Below are 25,037 nucleotides of genomic sequence, written 5' to 3' on the forward strand. Positions count from 1 at the left end.
TCTAGATTTCCAAATCCCAAGGTCCAAAATTCCAAGGTCCCAAATCCCAAGGCCCCAAATCCCAAGGTCCCAAATCCCACGGTCCCCAATATCAAGATCTCCGATCCCAAGATCCCAAATCCCAAGGTCCCCAATTCCTAAGAGTACCCAATTCCCACATACCCAATTCCCAAGCTCTCAAATTTCCTAGATCCCCAAATCCCAAGATCACAAACCCCAAGGTCCCAAATCCCAAGGTCCCAATTCCCAAGGTCCCCAATTCCCAAGGTCCCCAATTCCCACATCCCCAATTCCCAAGGTCCAAAATTTTCTAGATTTCCAAATCCCAAGGTCCAAAATTCCAAGGTCCCAAATCCCAAGGCCCCAAATCCCAAGGTCCCAAATCCGAAGGTCCCAAATCCCACGGTCCCCAATATCAAGATCTCCGATCCCAAGATCCCAAATCCCAAGGTCCCCAATTCCTAAGAGTACCCAATTCCCACATACCCAATTCCCAAGCTCTCAAATTTCCTAGATCCCCAAATCCCAAGATCACAAACCCCAAATCCCAAGGTCCCCAATTCCCAAGGTTCCCAATTCCAGAGGTCCCCAATTTCCAAGGTCCCCAATTCCCAAAGTCCCCAATTCCCACATGCCCAATTCCCAAGGTCCCAAATTTCCTAGATCCCCAACTCCCCTGATCCCAAATTCCAAGGTCCCAAATTTCCTAGATCCCCAAATTCCAAGATCCCAAATTCCAAGGTCCTAAATTTCCTAGATCCCCAAATCCCAAGATCCCAAATTCCAAGATTCTAAATCCCTAGACTCCCAAATTCCTATAATCCAAAATACCTAAGTTCATAAATTCCTATAATCTGAAATCCCTAGGTTCCCAAATCTATAGTTCCAAATTCCCAAATCCCCAATTCACAAACCTTCCAAATTAAAAAATCCCTAAATTCACAAACCTCCAAATTTACAAATCCCTAAATTTTCAAAATCCCCAAATTTACAAATCTCTAAATTCTCAAACCCCCAAATTCACAAATCCCCAATTTAAAAATCCCTAAATTCTCAACCCCCAAATTCACAAATTCCTAAATTTTCAAAATCCCCAAATTTACACATCTCTAAATTCTCAAACCCTCAAATTCGCAAATCCCAAATTTAAAAATCCCTAAATTCTCAACCCTCAAATTCACAAATCTCTAGATCCCCACCTCGAAATCCCCAAATTCCAAACTACCAAATCCCTAGATCCCCATCTTGAAATCCCCAAATTCCAAACTTCCAAATCCCTAGATCCCCATCTCGGAATCCCGAAATTCCAAACTCCCAAATCCCCAGATCCCCATCTCCTAATCCTAAAATTCCAAACTACCAAATCCCTAGATCCCCATCTTGAAATCCCCACATTCCAAACTTCCAAATCCCTAGATCCCCATCTCAAAATCCCCAAATTCCAAACTTCCAAATCACTAGATCCCCATCTTGAAATCCCCAAATTCCAAACTCCCAAATCCCTAAATCCCCATCTTGAAATCCCCAAATTCCAAACTCCCAAATCCCTAGATCCCCATCTCGAAATCCCGAAATTCCAAACCCCCAAATCCCTAGATCCCCATCTCGAAATCCCCAAATTCCAAACTCCCAAATCCCTAGATCCCCATACTGAAATCCCCAAATTCCTCATCACCCCAAATCCCAAACTCCCTCTACTCATACCCTCTAACATCCACCCATACCTACCAACATCCACCCTCCTCCACCCCAAAACCCCACGAAAGACAAACACACGTTACATTTGCGGTACAGACTGTACCGTCCGTTGACGTCCGTAGCTCGCTGCAACGTGTATATCGTCCGTCGGTCGTGAAATGTAGATCGACGGTGATTTACTTATCAAGAATCGACGCTTCGCCGGAGGTAAATGGTCGAGTCGTGACCATTAGTCGACGGGTCTGGCCAGACCCGTACGTAGCAAGTAGCCGTGTGTGCGAATCGAGCGGCGGGGGAGTACGCTAATATCCGCGCCGTGTGAGGCCTTCCTTGGCCCAACACGATGTTCCCTGTCCCTCTTGCCGATCCCCAGCCACATATTCTCTCTGAGGCCTTTAAATTATTTCGCTCCACCGATCGACCGATCGCGATCGCTAGGACGCCTGATAGTTTCGTTCCCGTACGACCTCGATGATTTATGGCGTTCGCTCGATCAACTGGATAGTGTTCGAATCGATTCGATGCTTTCTTGTAACCTTTTTACTGCTGCGGACGAGTTTATACGTCACGGGGTCTGTCAGTCGGAAGAGGGTTTCGCTTGGTGCAGTTTTTGATCAGTTGTGGACATTTGAGGAGACAGATTTGGGGAGGACTTAAGGTATGTGGATACTTGGTGGTGGATATTTGGTAGGGGATATTTGGGAATTGTGGGTAGGGGATGGGAATTTGGGGTAATTGTGATTTGAGGATGTGGGTATTTGGGATTTGGAGATTTAGAGATTCGGGGATTGAGAATGTGAGAAGGTAGGATTTGGGGATATAGGGATGTAGGGATTGAAGATGTGGGGATATAGGGATTTGGAGATTCAGGATGTGGGGATGTGGATATTTGGGAATTATGGGTAGGGGCTAGGAATTTGGGGTAATTGTGATTTGAGGATGTGGGTATTTGGGATTTGGAGATTTAGAGCTTTGGGGATTGAGAATGTGAGAAGGTAGGATTTGGGAATATAGGGATTTAGGGATTGAAGATGTGGGGATATAGGTATTTGGAGATTCAGGATGTGGGGATGTGGATATTTGGTAGGGGATATTTGGGAATTGTGGGTAGTGGGTGGGAATTTGAGGTAATTGTGATTTGAGGATGTGGGTATTTGGGATTTGGAGATTTAGAGATTTGGGGATTGAGAATGTGAGAAGGTAGGATTTGGGGATATAGGGATTTAGGGATTGAAGATGTGGGGATATAGGGATTTGGGATTGAGGATATGGGATGTAGGTATTTGGGACCTTGGGAATTAGGGACCTTAGGAATTGGGGATGTAGGTATTTGGGATCTTGGAAATTGTGGACCTTGGGAATTAGGGATATGGGAATCGGGAATGTGGGAATTGGTAAACTTTGAAATTGGGGACCTTGGGAATTGGGGATGTGGGAATTGGAAATGTAGGAATTGAGGATCTTGGGACATAGCTCTCTAGGGATTTGAGGAAGTAGGAGTTTAGTGACTTTACAATGTTGATCCTTCGGCAATTTACAGATCTAGGGATATGGGAATATACCAATTTGGATGCTCTAGAAATTTGTAGACCACAGTGTTAGAAATCTAGGGATTTCATAATAGGGGAATTGGTAATTTCTTATTTTTGAAAACTTGTGAATTTGAGAACTAGGAACCTTGGAAATTTACAAAGTTAAAACCTTGGAAACCTGAATACTTGAAATATTTGAATACTTGAATACTTGAAATACTTGAATACTTGAAATACTCGAAATACTTGAAATAATTGAATAATTGCACAATTGAACAATTGAACAATTGAACAATTGAATAATTGAACAATTGAACCATTGAGTAATGGAGTAATTGAATAACTAAATAATTGAATAATTGAATAATTGAATAACTGAAAACCTGGAAACTTGAGAACTTGGAAACTTGGAAACATGGAACCTTGAAAATTTGAATACTTGAAATAATTGAAAATTGAATAATTGAACAATTGAACAATTGAACAATTGAACAATTGAACAATTGAACAATTGAACAATTGAACAATTGAATAATTGAATAATTGAATAATTGAAAACCTGGAAACTTGAGAACTTGGAAACTTGAGAATTTGGAAACTTGGAAACATGGAACCTTGAAAATTTGAATACTTGAAATAATTGAAAATTGAATAATTGAAAACTTGAAAACTTGAAAATTTGAAAACTGAAGAACTCGAACCCTTAAAAGCTTATAAGCCCAACTCCACAAAAGCTCAAACCGTAAAAACCTAAAATATTAAAAAACTAAAAAGCCCAATAATTTCTGAAAATTGTCAAGTGCAAGTAATTCACCAAAAATCCAGAAGAAGCCGACGTCGCAGCCGAGTGAACCTGCGTCCGGGAGTTCCCCGTCATAATTCAGCCAGTTTCCCAACGAAGTGCAAACAAGTCGCGGAAGTTTCGTTGGAAAGCGTGCAACGGCTCGCCAGCTATTTTCATTCTAAAGGATTACGTCTCGGTCGGCCGTTGAACGCGATGCCAGGCGAAATTATGGCCTACTTGGTTGGGGATTCGAGTCGAAACCGGGCGCGAAATATGGCAAGACAAGTGGTTTCCGCGTATCCGTGGCTACACGGAGGGCGCAATTGTTTCTACGAATGGAAATCACTAGATGGCGAGTGAGACGTGATCGAATTCTTTTGCTGAAGTTTCGACTTCTTGCATCGAGTTTCACTGAAGGGTAGGACGGTAACGGTTCTGCCTTTTACCGTCGCCATATTTGCCTTTTGGGTAAGTAATTTTATCTGGACGAGTTAGGCGAGTTTGGGTACTTGCCGGTTTGTGGATTTTTGGGGAGGAAATTAGGGGAGTTAGGGAGTTGAGGATATAGGGAGTTTTGGGGGGGGGGGGGGGGGGGGGAATTTATTGAGTTGGAAAGTTGGGAAATTTGGGAATTTTGCGGAGGTGGAGATTAGAGGAGGTGGGACTTTAGGGATTTCAAGATTTGAGAATTTTGGGGATTTTAGGGATTTTGGGGTTTTGGGGGATTTTGGAGATTTGGGAGATTTTAAGGATTTTGGGAATTTTGGGAATTTTGAAAATTTTGAGAATTTTGAGAATTTTGAGAATTTTGAGAATTTTGAGAATTTGGGGAATTTGGGGAATTTGGGAAATTTTAGGAATTTTGCAAATTTTTAGAATTATTGGAATTTTTGTGATTTATGGTCTTGAGAAATTGAAAATTAAGATATTTAAAAATTAAAAAATTTTTTATTCTGGAAGTTCGAAGATCTAGGGACTTTTGTGTGGGGAATGTATTGAGTTAACATGTTAGGAATTTAAGAAGGTGGAAAATAGAAGATATGAGGCTTTAGGGATTTGAAGAACTGAGACTTGGAAAATTTTAGGAATTTTTGAAATTTAGGGAATTTTTAGAATTTTGTGAATTTTTAGAATCTAGTGAATTTTGTGAAGTGTTAGAATTTTAGAAATTTTAGTGGTTTTATAGTCTTGAGAGATTGAGAATTTAGATATTTAAAAATTTACAAAAATTTTATTCTAGAAGGTTGAGGATCTAGGGACTTTTGTATGGGGAGTTTATTCAGTTAATAAGTTGGGAATTTAAGAAAGTGGAAAATAGAAGATATGAGGCTTTAGGAATTTGAAGAACTGAGACTTGGAAAATTTGAGGAATTTTTGAAATTTAGGGAATTTTTAGAATTTTGTGAATTTTTAGAATCTAGTGAATTTTGTGAAGTGTTAGAATTTTAGAAATTTTAGTGGTTTTATAGTCTTGAGAGATTGAGAATTTAGATATTTAAAAATTTACAAAAATTTTATTCTAGAAGGTTGAGGATCTAGGGACTTTTGTATGGGGAGTTTATTCAGTTAATAAGTTGGGAATTTAAGAAAGTGGAAAATAGAAGATATGAGGCTTTAGGAATTTGAAGAACTGAGACTTGGAAAATTTAAGGAATTTTTGGAATTTAGGGAATTTTTAGAATTTTGTGAATTTTTAGAATTTAGGGAATTTTGTGAAGTTTTAGAATTTTAGAAATTTTAGTGCTTTTATGGTTTTGGAAGATTGAGAATTTAGATATTTAAAAATTTACAAAAATTTTATTCTAGAAAGTTGAGGATCTAGGGACTTTTGTATGGGGAATTTATTCAGTTAATAAGTTGGGAATTTAAGAAAGTGGAAAATAGAAGATATGAGGCTTTAGGGATTTGAAGAACTGAGACTTGGAAAATTTTAGGAATTTTTGGAATTTTGTGAATTTTTAGAATTTTGTGAATTTTTAGAATCTAGTGAATTTTGTGAAGTGTTAGAATTTTAGAAATTTTAGTGGTTTTATAGTCTTGAGAGATTGAGAATTTAGATATTTAAAAATTTACAAAAATTTTATTCTAGAAAGTTGAGGATCTAGGGACTTTTGTATGGGGAATTTATTCAGTTAATAAGTTGGGAATTTAAGAAAGTGGAAAATAGAAGATATGAGGCTTTAGGAATTTGAAGAACTGAGACTTGGAAAATTTTAGGAATTTTTGAAATTTAGGGAATTTTTAGAATTTTGTGAATTTTTGGAATTTAGGAAATTTTGTGAAGTGTTAGAATTTTAGAAATTTTAGTGGTTTTATAGTCTTGATAGATTGGGACTTTAGGAATTTAAAAATTTACAATTTTTTTCATTTGGAAGTCTGAGAATCTAGGGACTTTTGTATAGGAAATTTGTTAAGTTGATAAGTTTGGAACTGCAAAAGATGGCGGCTATAGGATATTGTAAAATGTAATAATTTAAAAGATATAACTATTAGAAGTTCAAGATTTAGGTATTCAAAAATTAAGCAATTTAAACATCCAAAAATTTATAAATCAATTTCAAAATATAAATTTTAAATGTAAATTGAATGTAAATTCAATGTAAATTTAATGTAAATCATTTTTAATAACTAAGAAATCCACACAAAAACTAGAAAATTCGATACCTAATTCTAACTTCGAAAGTCCATAATTAAACGCGACGACTCAGTTTCATGAGAACGCGCCATAAAAAGGGGAATCCCAGAAGTGGTACGCCTGCTAAGCAGCCAGCGATCCCGTTTTTTTTCCTGGCCACTGGAAATCAAAGTGTTGCGTAACTCATTACGGTTACTTGATCGCCCATAACCTCGGGGAAAGTTGATTAATCGAGGAATCACCGATGTAGAAATCTAGGGAAAGGTCTAACAGAGGATGATGATCGCTCTAGTAAGCGTTTTCCTGCTTCTAATGATCGATGAGGATGTTGATCATCCTGCTAGCGAGGTATAATAGTCGCGTTTAGCATCGCTGACCGGTTAGGAATCTACGTTTTATAATACCTCGTTAAACGAACAGAAGAAACCTTTGGGTTAGTAATACAAATAATCAAATTCATTTGCGATCATTCAACATCTGTGAAGTGTATCATTTTTATGTTGGGTTTCGGGTTCGAACATAACCTCAAAGGTGGAGTTGTAAACTTTCATATTTTCGTTAGGTTTCGAGTGTTTTTAGGTTAGTTTTTAAATTGTTTTATTGGCGAAGAGAATTTATATTGAATCCAAAGAGAACTTATATTAAATCCAAAGAGAACTTATATCAAATCCGAAGAGAACTTGTATGGAATCCAAGGAGAACTTATATCAAATCCAAAGAGACCTTATATCAAACCCAAAGAGACCTTATATCAAACCCAAAGAGAACTTATATCAAATCCAAAGAGACCTCATATCAAATCCAAAGAGAACTTATGTCAAATCCAAAGAGACCTCATATCAAATCCAAAGAGAACTTATATTAAATCCAAAGAGACCTCATATCAAATCCAAAGAGAACTTATGTCAAATCCAAAGAGAACTCATATCAAATCTGAAGAGAACTTCTATGGAATCCAAAGAGAACTTATATCAAATCCAAAGAGACGTTATATCAAACCCAAAGAGAACTTATATCAAATCCAAAGAGACCTTATATCAAATCCAAAGAGAACTTATATCAAATCCAAAGAGACCTCATATCAAATCCAAAGAGAACTTACATCAAATCCAAAGAGAACTTATATCAAATCCAAAGAGAATTTGTATAAAATCCAAAGAGACATCTCATTGTCGAACAACAAAATTTACTCGATAGTTCAAGCGAGTCATAATTAAAATGGTAACCGAAGATATGTAGGTGTAATTCGATAATGAAAATCGCCAAGGTTGTGCAGATACAGCGGTTCTAACGACGTAAAGTTCAACCACAAAACCACGGATATCCTCGTTCAGTATGGCCGATAAACGCTGGAGACACTTTACATTGCGGTTTTGTTTAATTGCTTTAACACGGGATATTATCAGCTGGCCACATGAAGATTCATTGTTTCCTTGTGCACGATAAAGTGATAGGAATCAGAAACTTGTATATTGCAATATAGGGAGAGGGAACTGTCATTGGATATTTAGATACTTTGTACTATTCTGTATTGTCTATTGGGTATTGTGAACAGAAATTTGGTTCAATAAGTAGGTTGTATAAGAATTTGTTGATATGATGTCCACGGCAATATAAGGAGAGGCAACTGTCATAGGAGATTTTGATACTTTATACTATTCGATATTATCTATTAAGTATTGTGAATATAATTTTGGTTAAGTAGATGGATTCTACAAGAATTTTTTGATTAGACATCAACGGCGATATAAGGAGAGGCAACTATCATGGGGGGTTTTCATGCTTTATACTATTCTGTATTATGTATTGAGTATTGTGAACAGAATTTTGGTTAAACAAATAGGTTCTACAAGAACTTGTTGATTAGACATCCACGGCAATATAACGAGAGACAACAGTCATTGCATGTTTAGACACTTTATGTTATTTAGTATTATCTAATAGGTATTGTGAACAGAATTTTGATTAAACAAATAGGTTCTACAAGAATTTGTTGATTTGACATCCTCGGCAATATAAGGAGAGGCAACTGTCATCAGATATTTAGATACTTTATACTATTCAGTATTATCTATTAAGTATTGTGAACACAATTTTGGTTTAACAAATGGGTTCTACAAGAACTTATTGATATGATATCCTCGGCAATATAAGGAGAGGCAACTCTCATCAGATATTTAAATACTTTATACTATTCAGTATTATCTATTAGGTATTGTGAACACAATTTTGGTTTAACAAATGGGTTCCACAAGAATTTGTTGATGTGACATCCACGGCAATATAAGGAGAGGTAACTCCCTAATAACCCTATAACCCTAGTAACCCTGCAGCAACCCTATACAATTAATCAAGATAACATATGTGACTCACCGATAGTAGTCCTTCTTGCAGTAAATGTTTCCGTCCCTGCTAAAGCAAGTAACCTCGCCGTCCAGCCCCTGGCGACAGTGCGAGCACTGAAGACATGCCGCGTGCCACCTCCTATCGACTGCCTGCAGGTAAAACCTGTCGGATATCCGGAGGCCGCATCCGGCGCAAACAACCCCTGGAACATCCTCGGACTGTGCCGGAGGGGTGGGTGGCGGTTCCAGTTTAGGGATGGCGTGCAAATGTTCCGAGGTCTGTTGTTCTTGCGAGTGAGTCTGCGGGTGCAGATGGGAGTGGTGATGGTGGTGATGGTGGTGGTGATGGTGAGTCGTTTGTGGCGGCATGCTCAGATCGCTCGGGTTCTCGAAATTGCTGTTGTTGTTGTTGTTGTTTCTGTATTCTTGCCCACCTGCGTCACATATACATTATATTACAACCTTGACAAACACCTTGTATTTTGCATAAATTTTACTGTTTATAGTTTTGTTATTCGGACAGTATTGATGGTTTAGGAGGACTGTTTAAGTGGATGGTTCAAGTGAACAGTTCAAGAGGACAGTTCAAGTGAACAGTTCAAGTGAACAGTTCAAATGGACAATTCGGGAGGGTAGTTCAAGTGAACAGTTCAAGAGGACATTCAACTGGACAGTTCAAATGAACAGTTTAACTGGGCAGTTCAAGTGAACAGATCAAGTAAATAGTTCAACTGGGCAATTCAACTGGACAGTTCAGGTGAACAGTTCAACTGGGCAATTCAACTGGACAGTTCAAATGAACAGATCAAGTGAACAGTTCAACTGGGCAATTCAACTGGACAGTTCAAGTGAACAGTTCAACTGGACAGTTCGAGTGAACAGATCAAGTGAACAGTTCAACTGGGCAATTCAACTGGACAGTTCAAGTGGACAGTTCAAGTGAACAGTTCAACTGAACAGTACAAGTAGACAGTTGAAGTGGACAGTTCAAATGGACAGTTCAAGAGGACAGTTCAAGTGGACAAGTTCAAATGGACAGTTCAAGAGGACAGTTCAAGTGGACAGTTCAACTGCACAGTTCAAATGAACAGTTCAAAAGGACATTTACACAGTCAATTGTGGACAATTACAGAGTCACAGGACAATTAAGAGACATCAAAAAATGATATACCTTCCAAAAAATGAAAATTTGGAAGTCCACAACTAACCTATATTTTTAACCTTCATAAAATATTCACAATTGTTAATAACTATTGATCAGTTAGACCACAATGCACATCTAACTTTGCACATATAAAAAATGAAACTAGCAGCACCTTATCATGAACTCCCATAGAAGGGTCAAAACATGTATCGATCAAAGAGATACCATGAACAGTCAAACATCTAATCTTCACACGTGAATTGTGAAAAAGTAACGAACCTCCAGGAGAGTCGTAGTCCCTGGAATCGTAGGGGGTGGTGGGTCCGTCGTAGCAGTTGTTGTTAGTGCCACAGTGGGTCTGGTGCAGGGGCGTATGATGGGGCCCGTGATGGTGGGCGGCAGGAGGACTACACGGTAAGGTAGTGGGTCGTGCAGCGTCACCCATAGACGCGGGGAGGCAGGGACTTAGGTCCCTCGCCTGGTCCACTGCTCCGGGCCCCCCCGCGCTGCCGGGCCCCCCTTGACGCCCCACAGCCAAGCCGCTGCCACGATCCTGCGAGCTGGCCGGCTGCTGGAACAAACATTCAATCCACTTCTTTAAAAACTGATACTTCTATTTCCGCCATTTTAATGTCCACATATCACCGATTGAAGAAATTTCGTTATATTGCCGTAAAACTAGTGATGAGGAGACTAATGACTTTTAAGTCTCGCCATTTACATTTATTGATGGATCGAGTGATTTTATAACTGTTAGGGATTTTTTAGTCACATGACCTAAGTGTCTGACTTGACACTAAGTCTGGTTTGATTGACCATGTGATATAATTGTTAGCTCGACTTGACCACATGGAGGACCTTGATAGACCTTGGTGTCCATTTGATGGACCATGTGATATCAGCACTGTTGACTTGGCCATATGAGACTCTCGCACTTGATATGATTCAGAAGTGTTCCATAGAACTGATAATAAAACTCAGTAGTGAAGTATCCATTTCGACCAAATGAGTGTTAGCACCTCACTTTAAAAATAAACTTGAACAAAGTCCTCCCCAAAAAAGTGGGAATCGGTGAAAGTAATGAAGGTCCAATTAAAGGATCGGCGTACAAAAGGTAAACCTGATCGAAGAAAAACGAAAAAAGCACCTCGGTAAAAGTAACCGACGACAGGCTTTACCCGAACAAGGAGAGGACACTTTCCACGGCAGCCGACGAGGAGAGACTGTAAAGGACATTCGTAAGACTCGAGGATGGAATAGGCGAAATAGGACAACAACCTAACAGGCACGGTATCCAAAGTGACGGCGGATTACGGCTCGGTTGACATCGGCAAAGGGCAACAGGAACGGCCATAGGAAAGGAGGAAGATAAAAGAGTGGCATGCTGACGGCAGTAGCCGGCCGCCTCTGATGGATGTCGTAAAGCGGTGCGCGCATGCGCGCGACCCTATAAGGTGCCCGCTGCCGACCAATCCGAGTCGCCGCCGTGTTTCAACTGTCAACGCGGTTGCGGCGTACCGCGGTGTGCCGGAGACATAAATTACGTGGCGAGCTGCCCTGGTCCTCTCCTTCTTGTCCCTCTCTTTCCGCCTCCCTTTTTTCCTACTGCCGCCTCTCTTGCTTCCTCTTTCTTTGCAACCCTCTCCCGTGGAAAACCAATGCTGTACTTTACGGCAACAGATACCGGTATTTACTGCGCCTTGGCCGGAGCGGCGCGTTTGCGATCGGAACCGAACGACGGTTAACTCTCTTCGCCGATTGTCGTAAATATTCTGGCCGGTGATGCTACTGCTGACGAATTTTAACTTGTATCAATTGCGGTGAGGTAAGGTTGGTAGCTTTTTAATTCTATTGTTTTGGTGATAAATGTATATTGTGTTCTGGTCATTTCTGTTAGTTGGTGTTATTGATATATGTTGGTTGAGAGAATAGATGTCCGATTGGAACCGAGTTGGTACGAATTGAGCCGATGTGAACCGAAAGAAACGGGATGATTAGGCTCGAATTCGGAACGGATCGTTCCGATATAATACGAATTGAACCCGAAGTATTCCGATCTAGTACGAATTGGATCCGAAGTGTTCCGAACTAATACGAAGACGAAACAAACCGATCTATTACGAAATCGAGCAGAACCGATGGAACCCGAATTCGACCCGAACCGACCCGATCTGTTACGAAGTCGAACCGAACCCGATACAACCCGAATTCGAACCGAACCGACCCGACGCCACTCGAATTCGAACCGAACGAACTCGACGCAACCCGAATTCGATCCGAACGAACTCGGTACCACCCGAATTCGATCCGAATCGACCCGATGTCACCCGAATTCGACCCGATCTGTTACGAAGTCGAACCGAACCCGATGCAACCCGAATTTGATCTGAACGAACCCGACGCCACCCGAATTCGAACCGAACAAACTCGGTACCACTCGAATTCGATCCGAATCGACCCGATCTGTTACGAAGTCGAACCGAACCCGATGCAACCCGAATTCGAACCGAATGAACCCGACGCCACTCGAATTCGATCCGAACGAACTCGGTACCACCCGAATTCGATCCGAATCGACCCGATGTCACCCGAATCGACCCGAACCGACCCGAAATAACCCGAATTTGATCCGAACCGATCCAAAACAGTGCAAACCTGTCCCAAACCTGTTTCAAGCACTAATTCGATTTAAATCAATATAAACTCGCCCCGAAACCAATATAACTTGACCTGCGTATTTAATCAGACCTATTACATTTAATTGAAATAAAATTTTCGGTAGAATTAAAATTGAATTTCACCGAGTAAAAAAATGTCCCTATAAGAATCGTAGCTGTATGAAGTACGATTTAGCAATCCATCGATAACGCGTAACTCAGTGGCCAAGCTGTTCTCCAGCGTGTGAAACAGCAACAGACCACTTATCGATACAACGATCTTCGCATTAAATTCGCATTTCGGTTGCGACACGAATACCGACTCTCTGACCGTCTAGTGTTTTTTCCTGCTGTTCTTTTTCCACTCGTTCCATCGACATCGTTCGATTCGTCCAGCGATAATGATGCGCGCGAAACCACGTAAAGGAGATCGATATCGCTGTTAAAATGGCGGACGGCCAGTTCTTTTGGCGCGAAGGGAAAACTAATAGAAATTGCAATGAGCGTCTGTTTGTTAGCGAGGGATTTTCACTGTTACGCGAACGGACCGTTGTTCGTTATGTAATAAACCGGGTCGATGGAAGGAATCCCAGGAACGCGCGTTTCGTCGTGTCACGACGGTGCTCCTGGCGTGCAACCTATCGGGAAACCGTGGCTCGTTTCCTTCGAAGATCATTGATTAAGCTTCGATTGGAACTTTGATTAGGCGACTTTCTTGCGGAGCGATCGTTCCAGCCGGGACACCCCCCGCGGTGCTGGACTCGATTCGACGTAACGACTACGTGTGATTTTTGAATGAGCTCACTCGACGCTGCTAATTGGTGGACAGGTGAATCGATATATTTTGTTCTATGACTTTTTTATGAGGACACCATACTTTTATGGTAATTCCGAATTGTATTGGGTTACTTGGTGTATCGCATTTGGATTTATTAGCTTGCCACACGGTATTACGCCGTGTGTTATGCGTTTGTTTAACGCTCGTTAATTTGCCACGCGGTACTTCGCCGCACTGGGCGTTGGATTTACATATGTTAGTTAGCCACTTGTTAATTCACCACGCATTCCATTTCAATGAGTTATTTCACCGCTTGTAGGATTTCCACGCGTTATTTCACCGCGTATAGGATTTCCACGCGTTATTTCGCCGCGTATAAGATTTCCACGCGTTATTTCACCGCGTTTAAAATTTCCACGCATTAATTAGCAACAGATTGGATTTCTACGCGTTAGATTTCCGCGCGATAGTTCGCCACGCGTTAATTCGCCAAGCATTCAATTCTCACGCGTTATTTCGCCACGTATAGGATTTCCACGCGTTATTTCGCCACATATAGAATTTCCACGCACTAATTATCCACCGATTGAATTTCTACGCGTTAGATTTCCACGCGATAGTTCGCCACGCGTTAATTCGCCACGCATTTAATTTCCTCGCGTTATTTCGCCACTGATAGGATTTCCACGCGTTATTTCGCCACGTGTAGGATTTCCACGCACTAATTAGCCACCGATTGAATTTCTACGCGTTAGATTTCCACGCGATAGTTCGCCACGCGTTAATTCGCCACGCATTTAATTTCCTCGCGTTATTTCGCCACGTATAGGATTTCCACGCGTTATTTCGCCACGTACAGGATTTCCACCCACTAATTAGTCACACATTGGATTTCTACGCGTTAAATTTTCACGCGATAGTTCGCCACGCGTTAATTCGCCACGCATTAAATTCCCTCGCGTTATTTCGCCACTTTCAACATTTCTACGTGTTGATTTGCTACAGACTGGATTTCCACGCGTTAATTCACTATACTTTATTTCACTATCTGTTAAATACTCGCCACACAATATGAACAGAGGTGTTTCGAATAATTTTAACTGTAGTTTTCCAAAAAACACTCAACCAATTTCACAGCATAATTTAACCTTGTGACAATTTAATTCGTGCTCATATAACGAGTGGCAATATATGAAAAGATATGTAGAATAATATTTTTCTTACAGATCTTTCTACTAATTTCACAGTATGAACCTTGTGACAATTTAATTCGTGGCCATATAACAAATGGCAGTATATGGAAAGACATATAAAACCACAAGTTTCTATTAATTTCATAGTATTAACCTTAATATAATTTGTCCATATAACACACGGCAATATAAATAAAGGCTCCACAGAAAAACCATCCAATTTCACAGTGATTTAACGTGTGAACTATCACGATTAAACAATTTTGTAATCAAGCCATTATTAAAAAACGTCAATTACCATTATGCAAATGAGCACAAAGCAGGCAGTTATGTCTGGAGAATTTGCCCCGAGATGCATCGTGTGCCCCGGGAATAAAGGGTGGCAAAAACGTTCGTGAGAAACGCTCGTCCCGATGGAAAAATGGAGGCGCAATTTCCATTCGTGACTCGAGGAAATATCTCTTGTTCGCATTCGCGGCTGCCGTTTCTTTCGTTGATGCTCGATACGGGAAGGTTGGGAAATCTCATTGACGTCGCGAAAAGAAAAAAAAAATAAAAAGAAAGAACGGCCATGGAACAAGTCGAGGAACGTCTTCGCCACAATGGAGTGTTAAGAAATGCGCCTCGTCGCTGGAAAAAAGAGGTGTACTATTGTTCCGACGATTCGCGGCAGTTAATAATGACATTAAGCCGGGAACAATAAATGAAAACACGCTCCTGGCGAGATGGATTCGACGAGCGTTATCTTCGGCGGCTGAATAGCAAAGGCTTTCTGAGGCCGCGACGGGAAATTCGACGATATTCAACGTTTGTTCTCGATTGAGAAACCGAGGTTAAATGCGAGGTGTTTGCTGAAAGAGAACTTTGAAATCGAACCGACGGAGAAGAGTGTTCGGAGCTCGAAAGAAGGCGCACGGGTTTCACTCGATGTTGCGAGGAATATAACAAGGTTTTAGACAGAATGATTGAAGATTGAATTATTGAGGATATATGAAGTTGTTGCAACTTCTGAAAGGAATGCATGAGAGGGAGTAGAAGTGAGATGCCTTCTTTCTAGCCGTGAACGGTATGTGCACTGAATATTGATAAATATCAATTATTTGAGGAATATTGTATATTATAGATGAATACATGTGAATTTGTGAATTTTTGAACTCCTAAAGTTCTCCCTAGATTCTCAAGCTTTTGGTCACTGAAATCCCTAGATTGCAATAATTGTAAATACCTCAATTTCTTAGTTCCAAAATTCCTAGATTCTCAAATTTCTAATTGGACATATCCTTAAATGTCAATATTACTAGATTCAAAATTCCCTAGATTCTCAAACTCGCAGGAACAGAAAATCCCTAGATTAACAAATTCTGGTTCCTAAAATCCCTAGATGCCTATTTGCTAAATTTTCAAATTTCAGAATTCCTAAATTATTATATTCTGAAATTCACTAGTTCTTAAGTTTCAAGGTTCCTAATTCCCTAGATCACAAAATTCGTAGTTCCAAAAATGCCTAGATTCTCATATTGCTAGATTTTCAAATTTCAAAGTTCAATAATTGTTATATTCCAAAATTCCCTAGTTGTGAAATTTCCAAGTTCCTAAATCCCTAGATTACAACATTTCTACATCCCAAAATCCCTAGATCCCTAAATTAATAGATTTGCAAATCCCTAGGTCTACAAATTTCAAGGTTTCTAAATTTTAAGCTTCCCAAATTCCTAATTCGTGTATCCTCAAGTATCCATGTTCCAAATTCCCTAGAATCCCAAATTCCTGTCTCCTAAATATCCCTAGGATTGTCATCTAAAGATCTAAATTCAGAAATTCATATATTCTGAAATTTCTACAATCTCCAAGTTACAATTACCCCGAATTCTAGATCCCTAAATTCTTACATCCCTAAATCACTATATCAAAAATTCCCTAGATTCTTCCATCACTACATCTCCAATTCCCAAATTCCCCAAATTTCCCATGATCTCAAAATTGCAATAACCCCAAATCCTAGATCCCTAAATTCTTACATCCCTAAATCACTACATCAAAAATTCCCTAGATTCTTCCATCACTACATCTCCAATTCCTAAACTCCCAAAATTTCCATGATCCCAAAATTGCAATAACCCCAAATCCTAGATCCCTAAATTCTTACATCCCTAAATCACTATATCAAAAATTCCCTAGATTCTTCCATCACTAGATCTCCAATTCCCAAACTCCCAAAATTTCCATGATCCCAAAATTGCAATAACCCCAAAACCTAGAACCCCAAACTCCTACATCCCTAAACCACCACATCCAAAAATCCCTAGATTTCCTCATCGCTATATCTCCACTTCCTAAATTCCCCAAATTCCCATGATCCCAAAATTGCAGTAACTCCAAAACCCAAAACCGCAATCTTCTACATCCCTAAACCACCACAGCCAAAAATCCCTAGATTCCTCTATTACCACATCCTCAACCCCAATTCCCCCAAATTCCAAATTCACCCCAAATCCCCAAAAGTTCCCAAATTCCTCAGAAACCACCAAGTAAAGCAAACTTTTCTCGACCAGTCCCCTTATCTCGACACAAGCCCCGTCCACACCGCGCACGAATTTTCGAGCCTCGAACCGATGAATCACCCAGCCGCTTATCGCGTCAGCGTCCCAAAGTCGCGGCGCGAATCACGCGTTTATCGGCGGTCCACGCGACAAGAAACACGGGCTGAAAAGAGAGAGAGAGTCGATATCTCGCAAGAGTTTCGAGCGTTGACGGATACACAATCGTGGCGGACCGGCCGTCCGGCGACATTTCTGACGACATTCTACGAGTTTTCGTGCCGGCATCCCGCGCGACAGGCGGATTCCGCGCTCGTTATTTACCTCGCGTTTCGCGAAAATGAAAAAGGCGGAGTCTTGTGCAAGTCCGCCGTCGGTGAAAGTCCGAGCACCGGCCCCCTGGCAGGTCCACTCTCGAGATGGATAAGGATCTCGGCGGGTCGACTCCGCTGAAGATCGATCGTGGTTTCGTGGGAAATTTATGGGATGCCCGTATCGATCGCCACCGTTACGAAACCGCGGAAAAATTCTCAGCTGCTTTTCAGGACGATGTACTTCCTGTTTTATGCTGGGCTCCGGATATATGACCGACGGTCGTATCATGAACAATATTTGATTATATGACCGACACGATGTGGCCTACTACTGTTTATATGAGTAGGACTGTTATATGATCTAATACCTGGTCGATTATGTTATCTGTTCATTATATGACCCAAAAAGTCTGTTCATTATATGACCTAAAGTGAGTTCAATTATATTACCTACAATATGAATGAGGAACTGTTCTACGACTCTGTTATATGACTTACTATCTGTTTTATTATATGACCGAAAATCTGTTCGTTATATGACCAAAAATCAATTTGATTATATGACATACAATATGTTTGATATATGACTTGCTATCTGTTCAATTATATGACCAAAGATGTTCTCAGTTATATGACCGAAAATCTGTTCATTATATGACTAAAAATCAATTTAATTATATGACCAACTATCTGTTCAATTATATAACCAAAGATGTTCTCAGTCATATGACCGAAAATCTGTCGATTATATGACCAAAAATCAGTTCAATTATATGACCTACAATATGAATGAGGAACTGTTCTACGACTCTGTTATATGACTTACTATCTGTTCTATTATATGACCGAAAATCTGTTCGTTATATGACCAAAAATCAATTTGATTATATGACCTACAATATGTTTGATATATGACTTGCTATCTGTTCAATTATATGACCAAAGATGTTGTCAGTTATATGACCGAAAATCTGTTCATTATATGACCAAAAATCAGTTCGATTATATGACCTACAATATGTTTGATATATGACTTGCTATCTGTTCAATTATATGACCAAAGATGTTCTCAGTTATATGACCGAAAATCTGTTTATTATATGACCAAAAATCAGTTCGATTATATGACCTACAATATGTTTGATATATGACTTGCTATCTGTCCAATTGTATGACCGAAGATGTTACATGACTAGGACTCTGTCTCATTATATGGCCGTAAGATATATATATTAATTATTGGAGCATTCTGAAAATTTTTAATTCAACAAATTTTAATAATTGAAATTTCCACTAGTAGTAATTTTTAGTAAAATTTGAAATTGTCCTGTGTTCTGTAATTGTCCATCACTTGTCCTATACTTGCCTCGTACTTGTCCTATACTTGCCCCACATACCTCAAGTATCAAAATACATCAACAGAGTAAAATTTGCTAAATTTAGAAACTTGATACTTTATTACCCTGTAATTATCCTGCATTCTGTAATTGTCCTATACACCGCCTAATAAAGAATCCACTCCACCTAATAAAAAATGCACCCACCTAAACCAACATAACAGCATAGAAAAGTACTTTAAACCCAAAGACTCCCATATATATAACCATAAATACATTATTAAAAAGCGAGCAGGAAATTCGCAGAGATCGAGCGTCACGAGCAGTCTCGATCCTAATAAACACGCGCGTCCCATGTTGGCCGCGTATCAGCTTCCCTTGGCCAGCCATGATAGTGATAACAATAAACAGCCTCGTCCATTCGGCTGCAGCTTGTGGTTTTCTCTCTGAAAACGCGTGGGCGACGCTTAACACCGCAGAAAACCGATAAACTTGCCCGCTATCTGCACTTCTCAGCGACGACCGGCTACCAACCGGCTCGACAAAAAATATTCGACACTCGGCTACTTGTGTGCTACCGTGCCACCTCGATTATTTCCATCGAGATACGGAATAAAAATATGCTGGATCGGGAGGGAAAATAAGATAGGTTGGCGCCATTTTAGGAGAAGGATTTCGAGGAAGGTGATATTGTTTTTTAATGGATTTTTGGTTTGAAGGACAGGTTGGAATTTTCAGGTTTTTTGGGTTTTCGCGAAAATTTCGGTTTTCACTCAAAAGTACTAGCAGTAGAAATTTCAAATTTTACTAAAAATTACTATTTTCAATTGAAAAAATTTTCTCTCTGACACCCTAAAAAATTGAAAACAAATTCTTCGAAACACAAATGTTCAAAATTATAACTTTAAACCCCAAAAATCCAATATCTCAACAAATTCTATTCACCAACTCTAATAATTTTTTCTAAGAATTCATATATAATATCTCTACCTGCATCGTTTCAAACAAAATTACTCTGATCCCCTGTAATAACAAAAATTGATAAAATTGATGCAAAGTGGAGGCAATATAATATTTCTTGGCAATGCGTCCTTGCCGTGCATCCGGTGTATTATTGCACAATCGTCTAAAGGATTCGTTTCGATTACTCGAAACAAGCGGATGATTGAAGAAAAATGAGGAATTTCGATCTCCACTTCCGGGCAATTGAAGAAAAATAATCTGAGCCTTGAAATTTGTCTTATCTCTACTTCGATTCTTTTTTAGAATGATTTTTAAGTAACCAGCTGATAAAATATCGTCGCTGTTTTTCGAACGAGAGTTCTTTTCGTGATGGAAGATCATCAACGAAAAGTGATTATTCTATTTATAGAGATGCGCGGAGGAATTGGAGCATCGACGTAATTTTACTAATTCGAGGCTGATGGATTTTTTATTTTATTGCCAGAATTTGTATTTAGAGATACATTTATCTTGGAGACGTTTGTGTTAGGTTTTCGTAAACTTGACAGAAAAATTGGATAGTTTGGTGTATTGGATTTGGATTTATTAGCTTGCCACACGGTATTACGCCGTGTGTTATGCGTTTGTTTAACGCTCGTTAATTTGCCACGCGGTAATTCGCCGCAATGGGCGGTGGATTTACAAATGTTAGTTAGCCTCTTGTTAATTCGCCACGCATTAAATTTCTACGCGTTATTTCACTACTTGTAGGATTTCCATGCGCTATTTTACCACTTGAAGGATTTCCATGTGTTATTTCGCCGCGCATAGGATTTCCACGCGTTATTTCGCCGCGTATAAAATTTCCACGCATTAATTAGCAACAGATTGGATTTCTACGCGGTAGATTTCCACGCGATAGTTCGCCACGCGTTATTTCGCCACGCATTCAATTTCCACGCGTTATTTCGCCATGTATAGGATTTCCACGCGTTATTTCGCCACGTAGAGAATTTCCACGTACTAATTAGCCACCGATTGGATTTCTACGCGTTAGATTTCCACGCGATAGTTCGCCACGCGTTAATTGGCCACGCATTTAATTTCCTCGCGTTATTTCGCCGCTTATAGGATTTCCACGCGTTATTTCGCCACGTACAGGATTTCCACGCACTAATTAGCCACACATTGGATTTCTACGCGTTAAATTTTCACGCGATAGTTCGCCACTCGTTAATTCGCGACGCATTAAATTCCCTCGCGTTATTTCGCCACCCATTTAATTTGCACGCGTTATTTCGCCACGTATAGGATTTCCACGCGTTATTTCGCCGCGTATAAAATTTCCACGCATTAATTAGCAACAGATTGGATTTCTACGCGTTAGATTTCCACGCGATTGTTCGCCACTTGTTAATTTACCACGCACTCAATTTCCACGCGTTATTTCGCCACCCATTCAATTTCCACGCGTTATTTCGCCATGTATAGGATCTCCACGCGATAGTTCGCCACTCGTTAATTCCCCACGCACTGAATTTCGACGCGTTATTTCGCCACGTTTTGGATTTCCACGTGTTATTTCGCCACGTATAGGATTCCTACGTACTAATTAACCACGGATTGGATTTCTACGCGTTAAATTTCCACTAGATTCCCAAATTCCACCATTCCCAAATTTCCAAATTCCCAAATTTCCAAATTCCCAAATTCCCAAATTCCCAAATTCTCAAATTCCCAAAATCCCTAAAATTCCCCAAATCCCACAAATCCCCAAATCCCACAAATCCCAAAATTCCCAAATCCCCAAATCCCAAAATTCCCAAGTTTCAAAATCTCCGAAATTTCAAAGAGTTTCAGCTCTCAAGAAGATGAAAGTAAACGAAGCAGTCTAAAATAATTATTCGAGCGCTAAAAAGTGAGGCGATGCAGGGACACAAGATCGGTCGCATGCCGGCCAGGCCAAGAATCGCGACCTGACCCCAAGATATTGCTTTCCCTCCTTCGTCCGACACTTTGCGTTCCGCGAAAATTCAGATCGCCGACGTCCATGATCGCATCAAGCTTTTTAGAAACCATGGATATATCATTTTCTATCATAACAAGGAACTAGTTATTATTAGGTGGGAAACTATGATACGGGCGTTAAATGAAAATAAAAAACGAAAAGCGCAATTTTTCACATTATTTATTATATTCAATTGAAATAATTTCCATTGGCATCTTTTTGCCAACGATTGGGCAAATCATATATGGCTTTTTGGAAAAAAATCTTTATTTTTAGAGTTAATAAACAATTAAAAAAAAACAGACTAAACAAAAAACGGGCGTTTCATAGTTTCCAACCTAATAGATTATTAAATAGTTACTATAGCTATGCTACAACTGAGTAATATTATTCTTGGATGTAAATTTGTATATTATGTTATAGAAGTACATACACATACATATATACTATATTATACATATATTGAAACGTATATAAACGCTACAAAAAATATATATTAGAAAAGTAATCAAAATTCGCCACGCATTCAATTTCCACGCGTTATTTCGCCACGTATAGGATTTCCACGCGTTATTTCGCCGCGTATAAAATTTCCACGCATTAATTAGCAACAGATTGGATTTCTACGCGGTAGATTTCCACGCGATAGTTCGCCACGCGTTATTTCGCCACCCATTCAATTTCCACGCGTTATTTCGCCATGTATAGGATTTCCACGCGTTATTTCGCCGCGTATAAAATTTCCACGCATTAATTAGCAACAGATTGGATTTCTACGCGGTAGATTTCCACGCGATAGTTCGCCACGCGTTAATTCGCCACCCATTCAATTTCCACGCGTTATTTCGCCACCCATTCAATTTCCACGCGTTATTTCGCCGCGCATAGGATTTCCACGCGTTATTTCGCCGCGTTTAAAATTTCCACGCATTAATTAGCAACAGATTGGATTTCTACGCGGTAGATTTCCACGCGATAGTTCGCCACGCGTTATTTCGCCACGCACTCAATTTCCACGCGTTATTTCACCATGTATAGAGTTTCCACACGATATTTCACCTCGTATAAAATTTCCACACATTAATTAGCAACAGATTGGATTTCTACGCGTTAGATTTCCATGCGATAGTTTAGTTAATTTTCCATCTGATTAAAATTATTCTATTTTCAGTTTGATAAAAATTTGTCAATTTTTATTCTGATGAAAAATTATCAATTTTCAAGTAGACAGCCAGCAAAATTTTGTTTGCTGGCGAAAAATATTTATTTATTAAAGAAATCTTGAATCAACAAAATAATTTCCATCACTTTCTAACGCTTTTTGCCAGCGCAAAGGCAATTGTTCTCTGCTTAAAAAAAGTAATTCGATTTTTCATAGAAAAACTTTGAAATCATCGAAGAAATTTTGTATAAATTATATTATTGTTAAAAGTTTATTTATTTACCTGTTTCTTTCTTTATATACAGTTTATACTTGTCTCAGTTTGTATAAATTATATTATTGTTAAAAGTTTATTTATTTAACTGTTTCTTTCTTTATATACAGTTTATACTTGTCTCAGTTTGTATAAATTATATTATTGTTAAAAGTTTATTTATTTACCTGTTTCCTTCTTTATATACAGTTTATACTTGTCTCAGTTTGTATAAATTATATTACTGTCAAAATTTTATTTATTTATATATTTGTTTCGTTCATTATTCAACAATTCACAGCACGCAATAAAATAAAGTTCAGCCTCTATTTTGTCACAGAAAAATATTTCGTAATATTTTATATTTCACGACGATTATATAATTCAGTTTATAAAATATGGTAATTAAAAGCGCGATAGTGCATTTTTCGTTTCTTTCGACGACCGTCACAGAAATCAATTTACTTTCATTCATTTTCTTTCCTGCTTACCGATAACACCGAGTAATCATGAATCCTCGCCGATTTTTTCAGATGTAATCAAGGTTATTATAAAACCTGATCATTGACTATGAATCGTAAGTGCTCGTGATTAGTTGTGCGATCACAGATGGACGTGTTCATATTGTATTTTTTAAATTGCTGTTTTTATTCGTCGAACCGGTTCTCTATTTATCATATATATAGGATTTGAATTAAATTAATGGTATTGAAAATTCAAGTGGTCGGTGGAGTCGTTTAATGATGACGTCATTTGCTCAATTAGTCGGTTCTGAAGTTTTTCTATTTTTAAGTCGATTCAAATTTATCTGATTACAGTTATTCTATTTTTAGTTTGATTTAAATTTGTTAATTTTCAATCTGATTAAAATTATTCTATTCTCAGTTTGATAAAAATTTGTCAATTTTTATTCTGATGAAAAATTATTAATTTTCAATCTGATTAAAATTATTCTATTTTCAGTTTGATTAAAATTCATCAATTTTTCATCTGATTAAAATTATTCTATTTTCAGTTTGATAAAAATTTGTGAATTTTTATTCTGATGAAAAATTATTAAGTTTCAATCTGATTAAAATTATTCTATTTTCAGTTTGATTAAAATTCATCAATTTTTCATCTGATTAAAATTATTCTATTTTCAGTTTGATAAAAATTTGTCAATTTTTATTCTGATGGAAAATTATCAAGTTTCAATCTGATTAAAATTATTCTATTTTCAGTTTGATTTAAATTCATCAATTTTTCATCTGATTAAAATTATTCTATTTTCAGTTTGATAAAAATTTGTCAACTTTTATTCTGATGAAAAATTATTAATTTTCAATCTGATTAAAATTATTCTATTTTCAGTTTGATTAACATTTTTCAATTTTTATTCTGATGAAAAATTATCAATTTTCAATCTGATTCAAATTATTCTATTGTCAGTTTGATTAAAATTCATCAATTTTTCATCTGATTAAAATTATTCTATTCTCAGTTTGATAAAAATTTGTCAATTTTTATTCTGACGAAAAATTATCAAGTTTCAATCTGATTAAAATTATTCTATTTTCAGTTTGACAAAAATTTGTCAATTTTTATTCTGATGAAAAATTATCAATTTTCAATCTGATTCAAATTATTCTATTGTCAGTTTGATTAAAATTCATCAATTTTTCATCTGATTAAAATTATTCTATTTTCAGTTTGATTAAAATTCATCAATTTTTCAT

General features: G+C 38.4%; 1 protein-coding gene across 3 annotated transcripts in view; it reads right to left on the reverse strand.

The window, feature by feature from the left end:
- The window catches only part of LOC100883541 (LIM/homeobox protein Lhx9-like), a 91,730-nt gene that overhangs the window by 56,593 nt on the left and 10,100 nt on the right, over window positions 1-25,037 (reverse strand). The window contains exons 1-3 of one of the 3 annotated variants that reach the window (XM_076537633.1): window positions 11,286-11,480; window positions 10,418-10,706; window positions 9,023-9,428 (exon numbers count right to left, since the gene is read on the reverse strand). In XM_076537633.1, the coding sequence (XP_076393748.1) occupies window positions 9,023-9,428; window positions 10,418-10,583 (572 nt within the window). In that variant the 5' untranslated portion in view covers window positions 10,584-10,706; window positions 11,286-11,480. Of the gene's footprint in view, window positions 1-9,022; window positions 9,429-10,417; window positions 10,710-11,285; window positions 11,481-25,037 lie in introns of those variants that run through there. The other 2 variants (XM_012279871.2, XM_012279870.2) reach the window with 2 other exon arrangements.

This window comes from Megachile rotundata, chromosome 11 (assembly GCF_050947335.1).
Source record: "Megachile rotundata isolate GNS110a chromosome 11, iyMegRotu1, whole genome shotgun sequence".
Lineage (NCBI taxonomy): Eukaryota > Metazoa > Arthropoda > Insecta > Hymenoptera > Megachilidae > Megachile > Megachile rotundata.